The sequence below is a fragment of the Galeopterus variegatus genome, unplaced genomic scaffold (genome assembly GCF_000696425.1).
Source record: "Galeopterus variegatus unplaced genomic scaffold, G_variegatus-3.0.2 Scaffold2136, whole genome shotgun sequence".
Classification (NCBI taxonomy): Eukaryota; Metazoa; Chordata; class Mammalia; order Dermoptera; family Cynocephalidae; genus Galeopterus; species Galeopterus variegatus.
The window spans coordinates 176,769-199,520 of record NW_007728247.1 but is presented as its reverse complement, the minus strand read 5'-3'; the positions used below and the strand labels follow the sequence as shown (position 1 = coordinate 199,520).

Below are 22,752 nucleotides of genomic sequence, written 5' to 3'. Positions count from 1 at the left end.
CAAGCTAAAACGTGTGAACAACTCAGCTCCCCACCCCACCCCACATACTTACTTCTATCCCTATTTTATTAGAGAAATATCTCCTGACAGGACCCTTATAAGGGCAAGTCTGATCCTCACAGCATTCATTTATTCATTCAACACATAGATTTTGGAGTCAGTAAAGGGTGATGGTTAAAAGGACTAGCCCTAGAGTCTAAGAGCCTGGTTCAAATCCCAGATCTACAAGCCTCGGGAAATTACTTACCCTGTCTATGACTCAGTTTCCTTATCTACTAAATATATATTTACATACCTGCCTCACAGGACTTTTGAGAGATTATAAAAAGTAACCCAAGTCAAAGTGGTAAGAGCTCGATAAATGCCAACTATTTTTATGAAGTATCTACTGTGTTCCAGGACCGTGCTAAGAGTGTCACATACAAGGGTGAGTCTGTGCAGTCGTGTGGTTCCTAGAGACACAGGGCACTGCGAGCCAGGCCCCGCTTTGAATCCAGCGAGCGATCAGCAGAGCATCTGAACACTAAGGCCTTGTGTGGGGCAGATGGCAGATCCCGGGGAGCAGAGGACAGTGTGAAGACAAAAACCAATTTCCTTACCTCTTCCCTGTCCTTGTCCCCAGATAAACTCACCTGTAGCATTTTAGTGTACTGTGCATTATGTCTGGATAGTCCTAATTTCATGCTCAGTCTCATTACATCACTTCTGCAAGGGACTTGCTACCTCCTTGAAATACCTGCAGCTCCACAACAACAAATATGGAAGGCAGGAAGGAAGGGAGGGCCGACAAAACAGATTGACATTTTCATTGAAAAGATAACAACTTAACAATTTATCATCGACGATTCCTTCTTAACTCTTTTAAATAACTGATTACTTAAAAAAACCTAATTTAGACACCCGGTGTTTACATTTCTGCATCTGTGAGGTGATTTTTCAAACATTTGTAAAATTCAAACACTGCAAAGCAGCATACAGTAAAAAACAAACAATGCGTATGTGTAATTGACATTTTCATTGAAAAGATAACAACTTAACAATTTATCATCGACGATTCCTTCTTAACACTTTTAAATAACTGATTACTTAAAAAAACCTAATTTAGACACCCAGTGTTTACATTTCTGCATCTATGAGGTGATTTTTCAAACATTTGTAAAATTCAAACACTGCAAAGCAGCATACAGTAAAAAACAAACAATGCGTATGTGTGCACATATGGTCAAGTTACATTGAACACATATTTAGTATGCTCAGAGGAAATACAGACACAGAAGGAGGGAGAGAGGGAAAGAAGCAATTTAAGAAGTGCTGGAAGTTTTCCCCTTCTTTTTTGTCCACGAATATATACTCCAGAAGAGACACAAGAAGTGGGGACTGGACCTGCTGTTCCCCAGGAACTGGTATTGAGGAACATTCTAGCATTTACAACACAGTGGGTATTTTCCATGCAGCATGGCCCCAAAAGAGAAACAGGAAAAGGACATTCCAGGTAGAGGCTGGAATATGAAGTCTAATCACTACTTTATCTGGTGCTCAATGGACACACCAGAAATCTGTTCTAATACTGCAGGAAAACATTGAGAGATGGTAGAGCTTTGTACTGTCTTTAATAGGCTATATTAGGGGTGTTCAAGGGTAATTTTCACCATATGCATCTTTTTTGTCTTATTCTTACACTTTAGAGCCAAATCTCAGGATAACATACCACCCCTCCCTTCCTCCCTTCCTTCTTTCTCCCTCCCTCTCGCCCTCCCTTACTTCCTTCTGTCCTTCCTTCCATCATGCTTTCTTTAAGAACGATGGGATAATGCTATGCATATTATTTGACACTTAGTTTTTTTCACCTAACAAATATCTCGATGTATTTTTCCATCAGCAAGGAGCAGTCTATAGGACTAAAGTGTATTAAACTGACTCCTGCTGACAATACAAAAGGACTGCAAAGTCCTGCATGCTGATCTTCATACACTAGCTCAGGTCTTTTTGTAGGATAAGTTCCTTGAAGTGGATTGCTGGGTCAAAGGGTGTGCACATTTTAATTTGCCAGATTGCTGGGTGGCCTTCCAAGTGTGGACCAGTGCGTACTTCGTGGTGTGTTCATTTCCATCTCCATGAGTGGTCACATAAGGGGTTCACCTGCCTGTGTTTTGCTTAGTTTACTAGTAAAGTGAAGGTCAGTCAAGGTCAGGAGAGATGATGGGCAGGGAAGGTTTCCAAGAGGACGTCACTTTTAAACCAGACCTTGAGGAACCGCATGGTTTTCAACCCAGAGAAAGAGGAAAAGGACATCCCGGGTAGAGGCTGGAATATAAAGTCAAAGAGGCTCACGGGTATGGCCAAGGGGGAAGGGGTCCCTTATACCTCGGCAAGTCCTTGGCCACAGGGTGAGCTAGACCCCAGCCCTCGGCATGTCAGGCTCAGACACTTGGATAAAATACTCAAAAAGAGGCAAACAAGCAATTACATTCCAGTGGGGGAAAACAGACAATAAACAGAATATAAAGTAAACTAGATGGCCTGTTGGATGCGGATAAATGCTATGGGGAATAAAAATCAGGGAAGGGAGACAGATAATGTGCACGAGGAAAAGAGTAAGTCACAATGTTCAATAAGGTGACATTTAATAACAACGGGGGTGGAGGGATAGGGAGTGAGCCTTGCAGATTTCTGGGGAAAGAGCACTCCAGGGACAGGGCACAGCAAGGACAAAGGGCCTGAGGCGGGAGAGTGCCCAGTGAGTTGGAGGAAAAGCAAGGAGGCCACATGGCTGGAGCAGGGTGAGGGGACAAGGGGGACAAGGAGGAACTGAGGTCCGAGAGCCCTGGGGGCTGGATGCTGTAAGGCTCTGCGGCTTGCTTGGCTGGTTGTTCAGTTTGGGCTGTTTTTTAGAGGAAGATGAGAAACAATTGGGAGGTTTTGAGCAGAGGGGTGACACAGTCTGACACGGTTTAAGGACATCGTTCTGGGTAAAAGATACAAGGGCCAAAATGAGGAGACCAAGTCAGAGGTTATTGGAATAACCCAGGAGGATGATGGGGACTCAGACCCAGGTAGAGCAGTCATGGTGTGGGGAATGGTCAGATTCTGGGTGTATTTTGAAGGCAGAGCCTTTCGGATTTTCTGCAGATTGGATGTGGCGTGTGAAAGATATGGAGGAGTCAGGACAACCTTAAGGTTTGGGCCTGAGCGACTGGTGGGATTGAGATGCCATTACCTGAAGTGGGAAGCAGTTTGCAGGTGGAGGGGTGTGCAAGGGCTCAGTGCTTGGATATTGAATGTGTGTTTCCAGTTGGACATCAGAGTGGAGATGTCGAGTAAGCAGTCGGATGTGTTAGAACGAATTCGGTGAGAGGTCAAGGCTATAGAAATACAAATAGATGAGTCATCCGCTATAGATAGTGTTTAGAGTCATTAGACTAGATGAGATCACTACGGGAATGAGGGGAGACAGACAAAGAGAAAAGGTCCGAGAACCAACACCCGGGACCCTTCAGTGTTACAAAGTCAGGAAAGTGGGAGGAACGTGCGGTGGAGACCAAGAGGGCACTGAGCGTGTGAGAACATGACGTCCTGAAGCCAAGGGAAGCAAGTGTCTGCAGGAAAAGCACGAGATTAAATGCTGCTGCCAAGTCAGGAAAGATGAGGACCAAACACTGACCACTGATTTCCCCCGAACACAAGTTATTACTTTCAAGTAAGAGCTGGTCAAGTCTCCCTGGCCTGGGACGGAAAGCATATCACTTTGCATGTCATGCAAGTACTTGATTGGATGGCTTAGTCTGCAAAGGAGAAATCTTATTTCCAAGTCCTGGGGTGGGATACCCGACAGAAGGGGGAGCACATATGAAGTGAAGAACTCAGACGAGGAAGGAATGGAGGCTGGCAGCCTGCCTTCCAGACCTGGCTTGTCCACTTGCTTCACTGTGACCTTGAGACCTCTCTAGTTCTCTGCTTCTTCACATGCAATATGGCGGGCAGTGGGCAGAGCAGGCCTGACCCGGGGACCACTAAGACTTCTCATATCCACCACTCAAGTCTAAAATCCCAAGACTCTTCCCTCTCTCTCAGTCGGTGTGGCTACATAATTTGGAAGGTCCCTTTTTCAAAGCAGGGGAGGGGAAATTCCATTAAAGGTACTGAAATATAAAGTTTTTTCTTTCTTTCAGTCTCTCTCCTGACTAGTCGTGGTGTTTTTTTTATTTGCCATTTAATGTCATTCTAAGGTAAATAAATAAATAAAGTTTTACATTATTAGCATGAATTTTACTGTTTACTTTTATATTGTGCCATGCCAAATTTTAAATGTAAATGTAAGAACATTTAACTCATACGCAGAAGCAACGATATTAAACAATTAATATCTCGTAGCTCATATATGCACATGAATTTCCTTCTTACCAGGAGAGTGGAAATGCTGCACAAAGCTAACTCAGCTGTTTTGATTTCACTTCTTGATACACATGCATCCTACTAACACTCTCTACTTTTGATAAATTGTTGACTAAGGAAGGACTGAAAGTAAAAGGAACTATGGGTTGCTCTATCTTTCTCCTTCTGCCTGTGTCATCATTTGCAACCTAAGCTAGTAAGAAAGACCATGAGAGGGTCTCCAGGTTGCTCATTTTTCTTAGAACACCATTGACTTCTTTCTGCCTTTGAAGCAAGTTCTGGCACAAACAGAAAGCGTGGCCTCTCAAGGCTGTCTGTGCTCCCTGTGTACTCAGCTTTTGATGTAACACACTTACCTTGTACATGCCTGGAGTCTGGCTGACCGCCCATGCATCACAGGACCACTGGGATTCTGTCCTCCCAGGGCACCAAGGAGACTATGTGCAAACAAGGCAGCAAGGAACAGCCGTGGACATGCAACCTGCACGTATCCCCTCACTCATATACACGCTTCTTTGTCCCATTAGTCATCACTTACAAAGCACAAGTTCAAAGGTGAACTTATTACGAACTTCAAGATGGCAGCAGCAGAGCATTAAACCAAGCACAGGGTCTTCTGAGTGCAGGGGCTCTTGTGAAACTGCACAAGTCACATGCCCAAGAAGCTGGCCCTGCTGTCAGTCTCCCTCTGCAAACATAATCATGCCACTTACCACACTGACCCATAGGCTTGGTTTCCTTTGTCTGTCTTCCCCACTAGACAGTGAGGCTTCTTGCTCAGCTACGGCACCAGTACCTAGCACGGCTCATGATCACACAGCTCACACAGTAGGTGCTCACTCAGTGGTGGTGGAATGAATATTACTATAAGAACAAATCTTTGTCTAGTGCCTAGCTTGTGACCATTAGCGGATCCTTTCCATGACAGCTCCTGTCTCCTCTCCTTTGATTCATTCATTCCTCACTCAGTGGTGGTGGAATGAATATTACTATAAGAACAAATCTTTGTCTAGTGCCTAGCTCGTGACCATTAGCGGATCCTTTCCATGACAGCTCCTGTCTCCTCTCCTTTGATTCATTCATTTGGCATCTTCAGTGTGTCCCAAGAAGCACACAGCCTGGAGGGAGAATAGACATGGAAACAGAAAGCTCATTCATCCACTCATGCGATTCAGTACCAAGCACAGCACCTGGTACACAGCACGAGTTCAGTGAATATTTAGGCACCGTAAAGTCTAATGGGGAGGATGGATAATTTGGCATTGAAAATGGAGTACAGCGAGTTGTGTTATAGAAACTCATGGAAGGCACAAAGAAGGGACAAGTAGCCCAGCCCTGGGATCCCAGGAAGATTTCTTCAGGGGATGTCTTCTAAGAGGATGACGGGCACTGAAAAGAAAGGTCTCCCCAGCAGAGCAGGCAGCACGTGAGAAGGCGTGAAGATGCATAAGCGTGTGGCTTTCTCAGCAGCTGTGAGCAGTTGCAGCAAGCGTGATGAGGGAAACCGTGAAAAAAGTGGGTAATTAGGACTCAGTGTAGTGAGTGCTATGGCAGTGGCACAGACAGAGTGCGCCATGAGCCAAAGGACAGGCTGCTAACTCCTTCTAAGGGAAGTGGCCGTTGAATTCCATCTGCCAGGTGTAGGAGTTTGCCTCAGAGAAGAGTATGAAAGGCATCTGAAGCCAGGTGGATGGCCCGGAGCCATAAAAGGGCCATCTGTCTTTGAGAAATGGTGGCATTTAGTGTGGGGGGTGCTGAGATGCATGAGAAAAATAACACTGAACATTAACTGAGCATTTACTATGTGCCAATCATTATGCTCATGCTATTGTATTAGCTCATTTCCTCTTAATGACAGCGTTATGAAGTAGGTATTTTTATTATCCCCATTTTACAGATGAGGAAATCGGAAGGTTCAGTAACTTGGCCAAGGCTGCATAGCTAGTTAAGTGGCATATCTGGGAGTCAAGCCGAGTCTTGATACCAAAGCATGTGCTCCAGAACACTAACTGTACTGGTCCCATGGTTGCTTGGCAATAAAACCGAAGGAGTCAAAAAGTTTTGGAGGAAAATAGTGAGTTGAGTGTGGGGCATCCTAGGGAAGTGCTGAGAAGGCAGCTGTCCGTCTACATCTGCAGCTCAGGAAAGACCAGTGCGCTGCAGGTAAGACCTGGAAGTCTTCAGCTAGTTGGTAGTCACTGAAAGCAGGAACATGGATAGGAATGAGAAGAGAAGCAAGCCTAGGACACAGCCCTATGGAACTCGGCCATTTGAGAGCCGTGAAGGATCAGAGGATGGTGAGAAGCAGGAGCTAGAGAGGTCGGAGGGAAAACAGGTGAAGCCTGGAAGCCAGTGGGCACCAATTTCACACACTACAGAGATACCCAGTCAGATGAGAACTGTGAAAACGCCTTGAGATTTTGCAAATGACTTTGTGCAGAACATTCTCCCTAGACTGGTAGATAAAGGGAAAGGGATAATCGATAGATCTATAACTACACCTGGTGTGACTTTTCATCTTTCACAATCCATGAAAAAATTATCCTTTGTCAAATGACGTTTCCTGATTGGGGTCTAAGAAAATGCAGTCGCCGCAGCAAGTTGCAACTTGGCTGTGGGACATTTGGCAAGCCACTTCCATCTTACATCCCCTCTTGGGGCCTCAGTTTCCTCATGTGTAGTCAAACGTATTGGAAGAGCATACTCTAAGTTCTCTCCCAGACTCAAAATTCTGTTCTCTACCATTCCAGAAACGCTTTGAGATGTTGGTGTTGATGAGAAAATTGTGGGGTGAGAGAAGGGCCCCTCTCGACTGCTGCAGGTCCCCTTGTGTCCTGTTCCCTCTCTGTCCTGTTTTCTCTCCAGTCCTCTAAGGCGGCTGTTGGAGCCAATAATGAGAAACACATGTCTCTGGGCAGCCCTGGGGTTGCACAATGCCGCCAAGGGGAGGGCAAAAAGAAAGAAAAAAAAGAAAGGAAGGAAGGAAAGAAAAGAGCTTTGGTATTCTCAGCCTCCACAGACAATTCCCCCATTGATGTGCTGTGAGTCACGGCGAGCCGCCAGGCCATCGTGGTTTCTGAATCACTTCCTCCAGGAGGGGCGCTCCACTTGTCCCCGGGCTGGCTTGGCCACGCCTGGAATGCAAGGAGCCTGGGCCCTTCGCAGGAGCTCCGACTGCTTTTCTCTTTGCTGGCACTGCAGCGGGAAGATGGAGATGCCGGATGGCAAGGTCGGGGAGCCCAAACGGAAGGTGGCAGAGAAGCAGGTTGAACCTGCTTGTCCCAAGTGGTAGACCCAATTCCTGCCTCCCTCCCTGGTTAGAGATGCAAATAAAGTAAAAACCCAGATTAAAGGCCAGAGTTGTCCAACGGGCACCAGACTCCACTAAATCTGGATTTTCCATCTTCTTCACCTTGGCTGATGTGTGCAAAGTTGAAATCTTGTGGATAGAGGTAGATGTAAAGTTGGTTCTGGTCATTTCTCCAATGACTCATTAGAGAACCTTTCATCTTTGTCTCCCATCTTGCAATTTCCACTTTTGAGGCCAGGGGTATTAAATGGTCCCACATGCCCTCACCAGGGTGTTGGTACTCAAGTGAGAGTCTGATTTACATTCTTGCTTAGAATAAGCTTCATTCATTCGACAAAGAGCTCTAATCCTTACTCTGGGCCAGATTCTGTGTAGGCACCAGGAATTCCAAGAGGAAATGGTCGTGTTCTCAGCTGAACGAAAGAGAATGACAGGTAGATCCACGATGCAAATTCAACATGGCCAGTGTCCTGATGGAGGGGCACAGAGATCATCATCGAAGGTAGCCTTGGAGACAGGAGGACTCAGGGAAGGCACCCAGAAAGCCTTGTTAGATTGAATAAGGCAACATGTAGTGCCATTTCCCTTTGCCCAACCACTATTCCTCCCATCCCCCTCCCCACCACCTACTCCAAGACTTTCCAGAAGGTCAATACTTTGACTGGACACTGGAGATGAGACCCACTCTCAGCTCCTCTAAGAGATAAAGGGGTCACTCCCCTCCACGCCAACAGAGGGTGTAGTTTCTCGGTGCCCCAGCTGCTTGGGAATATGCTGGAATGCCGCCACCTGGTGGGCACACTGAGCCATGTCTGTTTCACAGCTCTACTGCTCCTGGGGCACTGGGTTGACCTGGAAGCTATGCCCAAAAGGAACTGGGTTTGGCATGGCTACTTATCTGATTGTAATTACAGGTGAAGGGTAAAAGCAGCACCTTTTAGGAAGTCCTCCATCCATATTCAGCTGGCTGAGGTCTCCCCTTGAGGAGAATTTGGATAAACAGCTTGCTTATAGCCAGCACCATGTCTTAATCTTCACTGTCTCTCATAACTTCTAGCAGATCAGGTAGGAAATGGGCACTCCGTACATGGATGTTGAGTGGAATCGACTACTGTGTACAATGAGCCAGAATGAGAGTGAGGGTTCTCTCCATCTCACACCACAGTATTCCTGGCACCGAGCATGGTGCTTGGCTCTACAAATATGTGTTGAACAAATGAATGAAATCAGACATTTGGAAGTAAGGTTCTAGAAATAGCAAACATGGTTTTCAGATGTTGCTCATATTGTCTAGTACAACCTCCTTTTTCTCAGGTGCATCCCAGATATAGTGACTCACCCAAGGTCACACAGTTCAAGGCTGGGACTGGCAGGCGTGTTGACTGACTTGCCGCTGTGGTTGCCTGGCAGGGACAGCCCATCTTTATGTGAGGAAAAAGGCAAGGCAGGGCAAAAAGTAGGGAGCAGGTATTTGTCTAGGATTACACCCAGTAGAAAGCTTTCCACTGAGAATTTCTGAAATGCCTTTTAAGGACTCTAGTACTGGCCTGCACCCCTAAGGGAAAAAGGAACCCCAGCTAGTGCATTAAATAAAGATGTAAAGAACGTCTAGCAACTCAGGGACTATAGAAAGAGCCGAAACACAGTCACTGGGCACGCAGAATGTGATACGGGAGGTATCAGTCGTGTGATAGGGCCAGGTGGAGCTCTTGTCTACCAGGAAAAGTTTGCGAAATAGTATAATCCATGACGTGATGGTGTGTGAACTTGAGCTCCAGGGTGGGTGATGGTTATCCAGACGGAAAAGCTGTCTGGCTCTCATGTAAGAATAGAGGGTCGGGCTACCTCCCCAGCACACCCCAGATGGCTTTATTCTCTCTCTCTGTTCATCCTCTGCCCTGTGCCACACTGACCTTTCTAACGTTCTCCTGCTTAGAGCATCAGTGGCTCCCATTGCCTCTAGGATAGAATCCCAACATCTTCCTTTATCATTTCCCACCCTACCTCTCTAGCCCTATGCTTCATCCCTTCCTGCCTAGCCCTTACCACCTTGACCACACTGTCTGCCTGTCCTTCTGAGTGGGTTCCAGTCCTGGCTCCACCACTTGTTACCCCTGCAACCTTAAGGAAATCACTTAACTCTCTGTACCTCCGTTTCATCGTCTGTAAAGTGGAAATCACAGTAGCATCTACCAGATTGGGCTGTTGTGAGAATTTGCTGAGTTCAGCATGTGAAACCCTCTGAACAGTGCTAGCACATGGTAGGCTCGCAATATACGTTAGCAATAATTCCTATTACTATTGCCGAATATACCTTTCTTCCTCATGCTTCCATCCCTTTGCACATGCTGTTCCCTGTGCCTGAAAGACCCTTCCCTGACTTCTCCCTCGGATGGACAATGGCTCATTCTTCCAGGTCCAGCTCAGTGTGCCCTTTTTAGCAGCAGGAGAAATTAATTGCACTCTCATCTCTGTATATACCCCTACCGCATGTTCATCATAGTCCCATTGGCACCCTGAATGTCCCCACTCATCAAATGGGTACTATGGCATCTGTTGATCATGATACCTGCCCAGATGTCTCATGGATCAGATGGGTGACTCCATGGTCATCCTGTAGGCTGTGGAAATTACAAAGCCCTTGACAAGCATGAGAGATTTGTATTTTTGCCATCACAGAAGGGATGTCGAGTGCCCAGGCTCTAACTAGTCCTTTGCTACCATCATCATGATCCAAGGCCTAGCCCCCAGCAGGACCCTTCTCTTCCTCTCACAAACACCAGCTCACTCTGCAGCCCTGTTCAGCCACGCTTGCTTCCCTCCTCACCCACCCGCCTGCCCGGGGTTCAGGGAAGTCACGCACCGGCTGTGAGCACAGGGCACTGCAGCACTGCACACTGGGGAGCCCCACCCACTCCTCACCCACTGCCTTCCTCGGTTTTTCCTGGCTACTGGGGACCTTCCAGACTCCCCTGCCCAGCCCCTGGGCTCTGCCTTTATTCTCTGTCTGCCTTGCTGAGACTGTGTTTACAGTGAAAATGGAAAGGTCCCCTCCCAGCTACCCGCTCACCCTCCCTTTTCCCTCCCTCCTTCTCTGCAGCTTGTTTTAATGTCCTCAGATCCATCTCAGGGCCTAAAGTTAAAACAAGCCTTCCTTCATCCACGTCCCAAGCATTGTCTGAAGCACTTGCTCTCTGCAAGGCATTGTGGGAGGTTCCAGATGAGTAAGATGCGAAGACTGCATGAGGGGGAGGGGAGGGGGGCAAGCATTTGTTGAGGGTCTGTTCTATGCCACACGATGCCAGAGACTGATTATTCCCCCCATTCCCCAGCTTGGGGTAGGTTCTATTATATAATCTTTGTATCACTGAGGACGCAGCTGAGATGGGGAAGTTACACCACTAACTCAATGGCAGAGACAAACTTTAAAACCTGCATAATTTCCCTAAACCATACCCTCATGCAGCATATAGCACAGTAGCGGTGATGCATATAATTCAGAGATAAGTGTGATCCAGAACCCAGTGGTAAGATGCTGTAGATTAAATATTCGTGTCTCCCCAAAATTCATATGTTGAAATCCTGGCCCCTAAGGTGATGGTATTAGGAGGTGGGGCCTTTGGGAGGTGATTAGGTCATAAGGGTGGAACCCTTGTAAGTGGAATTAGTGCCCTTAATAAAGGAAGCCCCAGAGAGACCCTCTCCCTTTCCACCATGTGAGGACACAACCATTTATGAACCAGGAAGCAGGTCCTCACCAGACACCAAATCATTTGGCACCTTGATCCTGGACATCCCAGCCTCCAGAACCGTGAGAGATAAACTCCTATTGTTCTCAATCCACCCAGTCTATGGGCCTTTGTCCTAGCAGCCCCAGCAGACTAAGACAGAAGCATGCCGAGGGCAATCCCAAGCCACTTTGGTGACTGTCATCATGCATGCCACAGACTACGTTAGGGCAGGGGCCATGTATACTTGTTTGCCATTGTATCCCCAGCATCCAGCACAGTCCTAACAATGATGCTCTGAGACATAGTACTGGCATCACAGAGGCACAGAGAGGTTAGTTACAGTGCCCAAGATTAGCTGGGAAGTGGAGGAACTGGGATTCACACACAGGCAGAATTCAGATCCCACTCCCAACCTTGTACCCCACAACCTCCGGGACATTGCTTATACAAGGGTACTTTTAAAAGTTCATGGAAATTTTTGTATTATCTTTTAATTCTATTTTTCTCCAAGCTTTTTGAAGTATTGTCATATTCTATTGAAATTGCCAGTTAATTTCTGATTCCATTACTTAGCTCTGTGGCCTTGAGCAGATTATTTCTTTGTGCCTCAGTTTCTATGTCTATGCAATGGTGATAATAGTATCTACCTCACACGATCATTTTCAGAATTGCATGGGTTAATACAAGTAATGCATGTAGCCATGAGTGCCCATTCTATAACTAACATTATTAGTTGAATATGTCCCTCAGATATTACAAAGCGTTACTCTCACTGAATACACTCTGCTTTCTCCTGCTTCCATCCCTTTGCACATGCTGTTCCCTCTACCTGGAATACCCTTCCCTGCCTTCTCCCTCCGATGGACAATAGCTCATTCTTCAAGGCCTGGCTCAAAGTCTCCCCTGTAGCCTCTGTGAAAACCTCCTGTGGGGGAGGTCAGTTACTCCCTCATCTTTGCACACACTTCTACTTCCCAAACACACACCCTCCATGGCCTGGAACAGACATGGAACTCAGGACCAAGGAGACCCGCCCCTACCTCCCCCACAAGCTGTGCTGCTTAGCATCATAGAGGGCTGTCAATGGACTCTGAAATTTAGAAATGAGTTGTCAGAAACTGTCCCCAAATATAGTACCTATCAATGACTATATATGCAGCTTGACCCATATTTAATATTACCGTTAGTCCTCTGTTTAATGTGAGATATTGGTTAATGCTCACTGCATTTGTTTTCTAATACAAATCATTTATATTCTGGTTGGCTGTATTTTCTCTGTTCCTCAGACCCTGAAGAAAGTATAATGCAAGTATGAAGTGGGAATTTAAAAAGTCTTACATCCAATCCTATATTCTCTCATGTATCCATGCTTGCACCATCTGTCACAGGTGTCATATTGCACCTATGACACTATGTATCAGTGTGCAAGATTTATGCCTTTACTCACATACGCAAAGAATATGTCATTTCTTTATTTTCTAGAATTTCATAAACATCCTCGTGCCGCAGACAGTGGAGAAACTTGGACTTATCAGTTAATGACATCTCAGCTTCTTCTGGTTTGAATAGTTTCCTTTCACTTTAGGGTTCATTTTTTTATTGAAACATAATCGATTGTACATATCTGTGGGATACAGCATTGAGTATCAATACCTGTGTGCAATATGTGATGCTCAAATCAGAATTAGTATATTCAGCATTACACCATGTAATCATTTTCTGTGGCCCTTTACCAATTTCTCCCTAACCTCCCCTCCCCCTCCCCCTTTTCTACCTCTGGGATCTTCATTTCTGTTCTCTCGTTTTGAAAGCTCAGTGTACTGTTGTGATTGTTGTATCTTTCTTTTAATTTTTTTAATTTTTAAATTTTTTTAGCTCTCACTTATGAGTGAGGACATGCTGTATTTCTCTTTCTGCGCCTGGCTTATTTAACTTAACATAATTTTCTCTCAGTTCATCCATGTTACTGCAAATGGCAGAATTTCATACTTTTTTATGGCAGAGTAGTGTTCCGCTGAGTATATATACCACATTTTCCTTATCCAGTTGTCTATCAATGGACATTTAGGTCGGTTCCAATTCTTGACTACTGTAAATAGAGCTGCAGTAAACATGGGAGTGCAGGTATCCCTTTGATACGATGATTTCCATTCCTTTGGGCATATACCCAGCAGTGGAATGGCAGTTCTATGTGTAGTTGTTTGAGGAACCTCAGTACTGTTTTCAGTTTAGGGTTCGGTCTATTCCAGATCTGAGTCCCCAGCAGCACTAGGTGAAGTTGTCTCCTTGGGACAACTTGATCTCTCTAGATAAATGCTTCGTCTTCCAAATTTCCATCCTTCCCCCCTTCTCCTCCCTGAGGTGGTGTCTGGGGAGCAGACAAGGGGCTTGCTGTACCTTTGGGCACTGGGGTGGCAAAGGGAGAAAGGGTGGAGGCTCCTGACATGTCCCTGGCCAGTCTCCACTGAGGGGCCATAGGTATGAGCTTTGGCTGTGTCTGGCTGGCATCGTTGAGGTGTGGCTGGCCTGATCCTGTCCTGGGCATTCAGCTGATGAGTGACATTGGAGCACAGTTCCTGGCTGGTCTGTCCTCTGAGCAGACACAAAGCCCCCAGGGAGCGTGGCCTGCTGCCCTGGCTGACCAAGCCCCACCTTGTTCTCGCAGATGCTGCCAACCCTCTGCGGTCTGCCTGGGCTCTTGTTTGGTCTCCAGCCTGGACAGCCTGAATGTGATTGGCCCCTGGATGAAGGGTCACTTGGCCTGGGTGGCAGCAACCTTCCTTGGCAAGGCTGAGCTAACTTCTGCATCCCCCTCGGTGGCTGACAGGAGCTTCTGGTTCCCTTCCGTGTCACACGAGAATTGAGGGTGGCTTAGGAGAGCAAACCCAGACTCTCTCAGGCTGAGACTGACACAGACTGTGGGGGGGACAATGGTCATGAGGGGTCTCTTCCCAGCATTCCAAACCAGAATGGGAGAAGCTCCCCACACACCTCACCAGCTTCCTGCTCCAGCCAACAGGCTCCCCTTAGCTGATGCTTCAGCTCAGAGGCCACGTCAGCACACCGGCTCCTCAGGGCCTCTCCCTGCTTCTCTTCTCTCTCCCCCTGTCTTCCTGTCACTGTCCCCTGAGGCAGAAGAGGTGGCTTTCTTCTTCATCCTCGCTGGCATGGACTTCCCCACATCACATCTTCCTCCTGTGGGCATTCGGCCTCCTGGTTCAGCCTGAATAGCTGAAGAGACACCCACCTCTGTCCAGTAAAAGAAACCCAATGTCCCACTCCCCGTAGGTCACTGGCAGCAAAAATAATTTAGAAATTCTGATTTTGATTAAGGTCATGGTCTTATTACAGACTCAGAAGCTCCTGCTCTGCGTGTAAAGTGTTGAATATCAACCCCCTGTCACTCTCGGCTTTTCCCTGTCACAAGCCTCATCCTCCCCAAGACAAGCACATGGCACATCAATAGCAGGAAGTTTCCGCCTGAACAAATGGAAAGGAGAGGACATTCCACATCACTTTTCATAAAACGTGACCCTGGTTGCAGCAGCTAACATTTGTTGAGCACTTATCGTGGGCCAGGCATTTGAAGTACATCCTGTCACTTGATCCTCTCAGCAGTCTGTGAGGTGGGTTCTATCAATCCCCCATTTTACAGGTGAGCAACCTGAGCCTTCCTGAGCCCAGGGTCAAGCAGCAAGTGCATGGAAGAGCCAGAATTGGAACACGGACTAGTCTGATTCACAACGACTGTGACGTGAGACCTGCCCTCCGGACAGTTGCAGGATGACAAGATATACTCATGAAATGGTACGAGGTGGCGTGTGAGCCATGCAAAGCCAGTTATTGAGGGAAGGAAACTTACCATTCCTCATACGTCTGCCACACAGCAGCACTTCTAGCTGCCATGTCCTCTCATCACAGCAGCCTGTACCCATTTCACAGGTGGCGCAGGCAACTGGACTGAGTTACCCAAATGTTCACAAAGTGGCAGTGCTGGGGTTTTGTCTTAGTCCATCCCTGCCACTTTAACAAAATACCTTAGACCGAGTACTGTATAAATTTATTTCTCACAGTTCTGGAGGCTGGGAAGTCCAAGATCAAGGTGCCAGCAGATTCGGTGTCTGGTGAGGGCTCTTTGCTACAAAATGTCACCTCTTGCCGAGTTCTCACATGATGGAAGGTGCAAAAATGGTCAAGAGGGGCTTTGAATGCAGAATCCTCACATGGCAGAAGAGATGGAAGGGCTGGGCAGCTCTCTGAAGACTCTTGTAAGGGCAGTCATCCCTTCCATGAGGGTGGAGCCCTCATGGCCTAATCACCTCCCAAAGGTCACACATCCTAATACCATCACCTTGGGTTTCAATTCCAACATATAAATTTTGGAGAGACACATACATTCAAACAATAGCAGGTTTGAACCTAGGTCCATGTGATTTCAAGGCCTGGTTCCTTCCACTATTCTATGCTTGCCCTGTAGATTAGGGAGTCATCCTCCCTAATCTACAGGGCTGGGCAGGCATCCGGAAGCATGAGGCTGTCTTTCTGCCCTGCAAGAGCTAACAATATAATAGAAGAAATGCGACCTACGCACAAGTAACCATAACAGGAGACAGAATGTGGTCAACGTCAAAAGAGTGAGGGACAGGCACTGGGAAGCTCCTAGGGGTGGATCCCGGCCCCCAGCACAGAGCAGCGAGCAGTAAATGGTTGTTGAACAAGTGGAACAGGGCTGGGCAGGCATCCGGAAGCATGCTTGGAACTGGATATCAACCACGAACAGGATTGCAAAGTGCAGAGGAAGACAGAGGCCCTTCCAAGAGTGACTCAGCCGGGGTGAAGACTCAGAGACAGGAGAGCAGGGGGCAAGTTGTCCTGTTTGGATGGAGTGTAGCGGACATGTTGGGGACCAGGGGAAGGTAAGGCTAGGGTCAGGTCAAAGGGGCTTTGAACGCAGAGCCAAGGAACTTGAGTTGGGGGTCACTTCATTGACAGGAGGTCCCCATTGGCAGGTTTGGGTTTTTGTGTCAGGTGTGGCTGGAGCGTGGCTTTGAGCAGATGAATGTGGCAGAGAGAGGAGGATGGAGTTGAGCTAGCAGCACAGTCCAGCCAAAAAGTAGGACAGAGGAACTGAGAGACTGGGGAGGGGAGAGGTAGGAAAGGGAGGTTGTCTACGAAACAGACAGAGCTTCAGGCAACCTGGCAGAGCCAGGCTGCTCCTGGCTGAATTCCCTGGTTGCCTGACCAGTCTTCTCTCTCAGGTGTGACTTGGCAGGAGATACCTTGGGCACTACAAGCCCCCAGTGTGGGTCCTAGGAGCTGGCATTACAGCCAGGGCAGGATGTTCTTCTGCACCTGGTCCAGGTACATAGTCTCTGGACAAAGTCAGGGCCAATGTCAGACAGGTAGTAATGGTGCAGTGTCACTTGTTCACGGAACACACCTCCCTCTTACATTCCATGGGCCAGAGTTCAAGGGGCTGACAGGGAGGCAGGGAGGGGGAGAGGAGATACATTTATCGGGCACTCACTCTAATCCTCGATAACCCAATGAGAAAAGATACTGTTTGCAGATTTAAAAATCGAGGTTCAGAAAAGTTGAGCCATTTTCTCAAGGTCACACAGCTAGTAAATGAGAGTCAGAATTTGAACCCAGGCCTTTCTGGCCACGTCCACTCAACACAATGTGTCCTCCAAAGCCCACTTCCCACCTCCTGATCCCCAAACCAGCACCTCCTGCATCTCCCAATTTGAGCTGTACGCCATGTGTGAGCAAACTAAAGTTTCTTCTATTGGAAGCTTTTCCAAAATACAGTGTCAGCCTGGTCCCTGCAGGCCCTCCCCCAGGGACACTAACTCCAGGTTTGGTTGGAAGTACAGACTTAGCATTTTTTTCTCACCTTGTTTTCTTGCCTTTTTTCATACTGTTTTCTTATCTTTTTTGATTGTTTTTTTTTTTTTGATTGGCAGTACAGGCCTTTATTTTTAAAGTTAAGGCCTAAATCAACTTCATAAAATAACTCGATAAGGATTTTTAGCTGACATTTTGCCATTGATAGAAAACCCTGGGGGCCGGCCCGGTGGCGCACTGCTACAGTGCGCTGCTTGGGAGTGTGGCAATGCTCCCGCCGAGGGTTCGGATCCCACATACAGACCAGCCACTCACTGGCTGAGCGAGGGGCGGGCGCAACACCGAGGGTTGCGATCCCGTTGCTGGTCCCGGTCCGGTACGGGCGCAACACTGAGGGTTGCGATCCGTTGCCGGTCATGAAAAAAGACAAAAAAAAAAGAAAACCCTGAAGCCTAAAGGCATCAGCTGGGCCTCTCTTACCCTTGTTTATTTTTCAAGAGGGGAGAAAATGTGTGCAGTCTGAGAAAAAGCAGTGGTGAGAAGGCAACTTGATAACTGATGATTTTCTGAGGGCTTGGGCCTGAAGGAAGCCGACAGCTGCAACATATTGGTTACATGGAAATCATTAAGTCATTCCAGGAAGGAGTGACAAATGTGTGTGCCTGTGTGTATATGGTAGACACGTGTTTACGTACAGAGTGAGGCACCCACAGAGGGAATTGCTTCAATGCTGTCTTCAGGCCAAGAGAAGAAAAGAGACGTGCAATTAAAGCCCCACTGCAGGAGATGCTCACTGAGTGTGACGCTGGAACTGAAAACTTTGGAGGAAGTCATCTTTTCCTTGACATCTAACCCGGTAGGGAGACCCCTTAGCAAGAGGCCACATGGGGTGTGGAACCAGCCTGGACAGGGTGTCAGCAGCCCTTGGTCCTGATTTCCTCTCTGCCATTAACTAGGGTGTGACCTTGAGGAAGTTTCTCCTCCCTTTGGGGTCTCAGTTTCTCAAATGTAAAATGACGGGGGTTGACAAGATGGTCTGTGACATCATTTCCTGCTCTGACATTCTGTCGATGTGCAATAAATGTTTACAGCATAAATTCCGGAAGACTGTGCTTCCCAGAATTGAGCTGCTGCTCCCTACCCCACCCCCGCCACCACTCAAAAAGTAATTCCTTTAGTAAAACCAGATTTTTATATAAATCACACTTGCCTAGATTTTTATATAAATCTCCTATGTCTCATATAACCATTTGCATTCACAATTATATTATGTCTTAAAACTGACTCCCTAGGGTGTAGGACAATTAAAGCAAAACAATTAGTCACTTGCAGCAAAGGCGCTCACATTACAGACTTAGCGCATGTCATGGCTCATGGGACAAAGAACTAGCTTCTCCATGCTTGGCCTTGGAACTAGTAACACATGGTTCTGGACGTTCCTGAACCCCCACGAGGTCTGTCCCTGGGCCATGGAGAAATCTGTCTATTCTGCATTGAGTGTGTGTGTTGGGAGGGGACTGGTGGGGAGAAGGTGGCAAGAGCCAGATGTTGGCTGAATTTAATCCTCTTGACAACCCTGCAGGTAGATCCAATGATCATCTTTGTCTTAAAGTAAATTGCAGAGTCTGCACTCAAACCAGTTCTCTTAAATTCCAGTAAGTATGACTCATAACCGTGACGTTCTAATGCAGGGTCTCTCAACCTCGCTGCTATTAACATTTTGGACAGGGTAATTCTTTGTTGTAGGGGACTAACCTGTGCGTTATAGGATGTTTAGAGGCATTCCTGGTCTCTACCCACTAGGAGCCATTAGCAATTTCCCTAGTTGTGCCCACCAAGAATGTCTCTGGACATTGACAGATGTCCTCTGAGGGGCAAAATTGTCCCAGGGTGAGAGCCACCACTCTAATGTCAGCCCAAGTCAGAGGAGAAAATGGCAGCCACAAGGTGCATACAATAGAAATCAACCCAGAGATGGAGACAGCAGTTTGGGAAGCATGGAACATGACCAAGAGATGTCTAAAGCACCTTCTTATGATGGGGTATGATGAATGGCTGAGTTGGCATATGTCTGAGCAGCACTGGTGATCTCCGTTGAAAGCCTTTGCATTCATTCATTCATTCATTCATTCATTCAAGAAGCACGTGTCAAAGGCTGGCTGAGTTCCCAGTACTGAACTGTCCCTGGGAGAGCCAAGACGGATGGGCCAGCCCCAGACCTGCCTTCTGGAAACATGCATTCCATGGAAAGAGGCAGGGACATGAATAATGACGTTGGTAATAACAACCTGACCCAGACATCAGCTGGAGACCTCCCAACCCTTTAGGATCTAAGGAAAATTCCTTGGCCTCCCCCAGATTTTTGCTAACTCCTGGTGAGCTCATCTTCTCCTGAACCCACAGCCTTTGAGACGCTGGCCCTCCTGTGGCCATCACCCCCCACACATCAACCTGGCATCACATTCAGTGCTTCTCCTGCCCCCACCACTAATAAAGGTGGCCCCCACAAAGGGGAGTGTTTAGGAGACTCACTGACCTCCTTAGTGAGGTCCCAGGAAGGGGTCTCATCTCACGACGCAAGCCTTCCTCCGTCTTGTTGGCCTTTTCTGCTCTCCCATCTCTGATCTCAACCCCTGCGAAACTGGCCAAGATCTCCAATTTCTTCTCCCCTCCTATGTGGGCAGTCCCTGCACCCATGAGATCCACCCATGCACCCATGGCTCCAGCTGACCCCAGGCTCAGGAGACTCACCTTCTATTCAATCGCTTTCCAAAGTGTTTTCCCCACAGACTTCCCTCACCAAGGAGGACTATGGAAGCAGTTGTTAAGAGGTAATAAAACAAAATCCTTATCAGTATAATAATACTTGGTATTATATCAGTATTTTTGGCTTCTCCCTGATGCTAGGCAATGGGCTAAGTGGCTTGATGTGCATTATCTCATTTAATAATAGATTCAATCATCACAATGCCGCACAATAAACATACAGCACACTCTCAAGGGTCAGAAGCCCAGCTCTGTCTCCCACTAGCTGTGTGACCTCCAGCTTTTTACTTCACTTCTCTGTGCCCCATTCTCTCCTTTGTTTGTACAACGAGGATAATAGAATTATCTTCCATTTAGAATTGTTGTGAGGATTGAGAGAATTAACAAAGGTGTAAAATGCTTAGAACAATGTCTGGCACTTAGTACGTGCTCAATAAATGCTGACTGTTGTAATCATTGAAGAATGGATGGATTTGGGATTGAGTCTGCTTTTAGGATCGAGACAACTCACAGAGCAGGGGAATTTGGGGGAGAGCTCTAAAGGATGAGTAAAAGTTTGCCCCCGGGTACATCTGATGCCCTAAATCTTATGAAATCCAGGGTCATGAGCCCCTTCTCAACCTACTCAGCCTCTCTCTTGGCTTTCCCCTATAGATTCCTCATTCCCACAAGGCTCAGTGAGACACTTGGGAAAATATTTTCCAAAATAAATTTCAAGTCATTATTTGACCTAAACCACCCAGTTCTGAGTCCCAGCCCTGTCTCCTAATGTTACCGCCCTGTCCCTATTTAGACTGAGGTTTTATAACTGACCAGCCCCTCACCAGGGCTTCCCTGTCCTGCCACCTCCTGCCTGATTCATCCTGTGATGTCATAGTCCTAGATTTATGATGTTGGCCAGTGCGGTCTCAGGGATGACTACAGAGGGCCCAGCTGTGAAATCAGTCCCACCACCCCGTCCATTCTTCCATGGTGTAGTGGAAAGAGCCCGTTCTGAGAGTCAGACAGAACAGGGTTGCCTTTGCCCCTATTTCTTCTCTGTGTAACCTTGGACCAGGAGGGCTTTCTCACAGTCTGTTTCCTCATTAGTAAAGAGGAATGTTTGAAGCTTAAATTAAATACGCTACATGAAAATGTCTGTGTCCCATACATAGTAGGTATCATTAACATCTATTGTCACAACTATTACGCATACCAACCACCCCAAAACTCAGTGGCTTAAAAAATAATTATTCTTGCTCCTCATAGGTCAGGTGGGAATTGGCTGATCCAGGCTTGGCTTCAAGTGGACCAGCAAGCTGGCCGGGGCATGTTCTCAGCATGGCCATTGCAGAAGTGCAAAGGGCCATGCCCAAATGAACAGCACACTTTAAGCCACTGTTTGCATCATGTCTGCTAGTATCCCATTGGCCAAAGCAAGTGGCATGTCCAAGCGCAAAATCAGAGCAAGGAAGTACATATACTCCTCCTCTAGTAGAAGACACTACAAAGTCGCCTGGCAGGAGGTATTGACACAGAGAAGGGTGAAGGATTAGGAACGATGGTGCAATCTGCTATAATAGCTGGTTAGGAAATATTTGTTTCCTTATTTCTGACTCTTCTCCACATCCGGGGGCCTCTTGGTTTCACTTCATGCCCTTCCACACTCACTGCCAGGAAAGAATGTAAACCTCATGCTCCTGGGTATAAGCAACCCATAACTGTGTGTAGCACCCTAGAGTTCAAAGGGTGCTTTCCAACAACAACAAACTTGTAATTGCTCACCTTAGTGTTTACTGTGCACCAGGCTCTGAGCTCACCCTGTACACTGTGCAAATTATATCATTTAATCCTTTCAGCAACTGCAGCAGGTAGGTATGTGCCCATGTTATGGCTAGGGAAAGAGAGGCTTTGAGAGGTTAATCAACCTGCCCAAGGGCATGTGGCTAAAAAGGGTTTTGTAAAGCTAAGTCTCAAATACAGACATTTTGCACAAATGCTATGTTCTTTCCATTTGCTTGCTGAGGGTGGGCAGGATTTTCACTGAGACCAAAACTTCAAGTCCAAGTTCCCTAAACTTCAATCATCAGTTACAAGCTTGGGCCTGCCTGGTGGTGCACTGGAGAGTGCGCTGCTTGGGAGCGCAGTGGCGCTCCCGCCGAGGGTTCGGATCCCATGTGGAGACCGGTTCCCGCTCACTGGCTGAGCACGGTGCGGGCGCAACACGGAGGGTTGCGATCCCGTTTCCGGTCCCTGGTACGGGAGCGACACCGAGGGTTGCGATCCCGTTACCAGTCAGTAAAAAAGACAAAAAGGGAAAAAAAAAAAAATCAGTTACAAGCTTAACAATTTTTACCATATTTGTGCACTACCTATACTTTAATTCATATAATTCATATAACTATTGATTGCTCTTTAAATTTTCTTCATTTCAATTTAAATCAATGTAATTTTAAAAGAACCTGTATGTCTATCATAAATGGAAAACCAATATCTCCTGCCATAAACAAAAGAAAATAATCATAAAAAGATTTACAAACACAAAGCAATATTATTAAATTCATGCTGGGTGCTCTTGCTTGCTAAAAACTCCAAGGTCCAAGAGAAATTTGGAAGTTTGCATGCGTGAGGAAGGTGTTAAAGACACACTAGCACCAAACTGAGACTCTCCTTGATGGAATCTCAAGGCTAGAAAATTAATTGAAAAGGAAATAAATTTCTCACCAC

The 22,752-nt window shown here is 46.9% G+C and overlaps 1 protein-coding gene across 1 annotated transcript in view; it reads left to right on the top strand.

The window, feature by feature from the left end:
* Window positions 1–3,310: 3,310 nt before the first annotated feature.
* Window positions 3,311–22,752, top strand: part of SYN3 (synapsin III) — a 138,262-nt gene continuing 118,820 nt past the window's right edge. Inside the window, exons 1-2 of the mRNA XM_008580644.1 lie at window positions 3,311–3,348; window positions 7,594–7,657. Coding sequence (XP_008578866.1) covers window positions 3,311–3,348; window positions 7,594–7,657 — 102 coding nt within the window. The remainder of the gene's footprint in view (window positions 3,349–7,593; window positions 7,658–22,752) is intronic.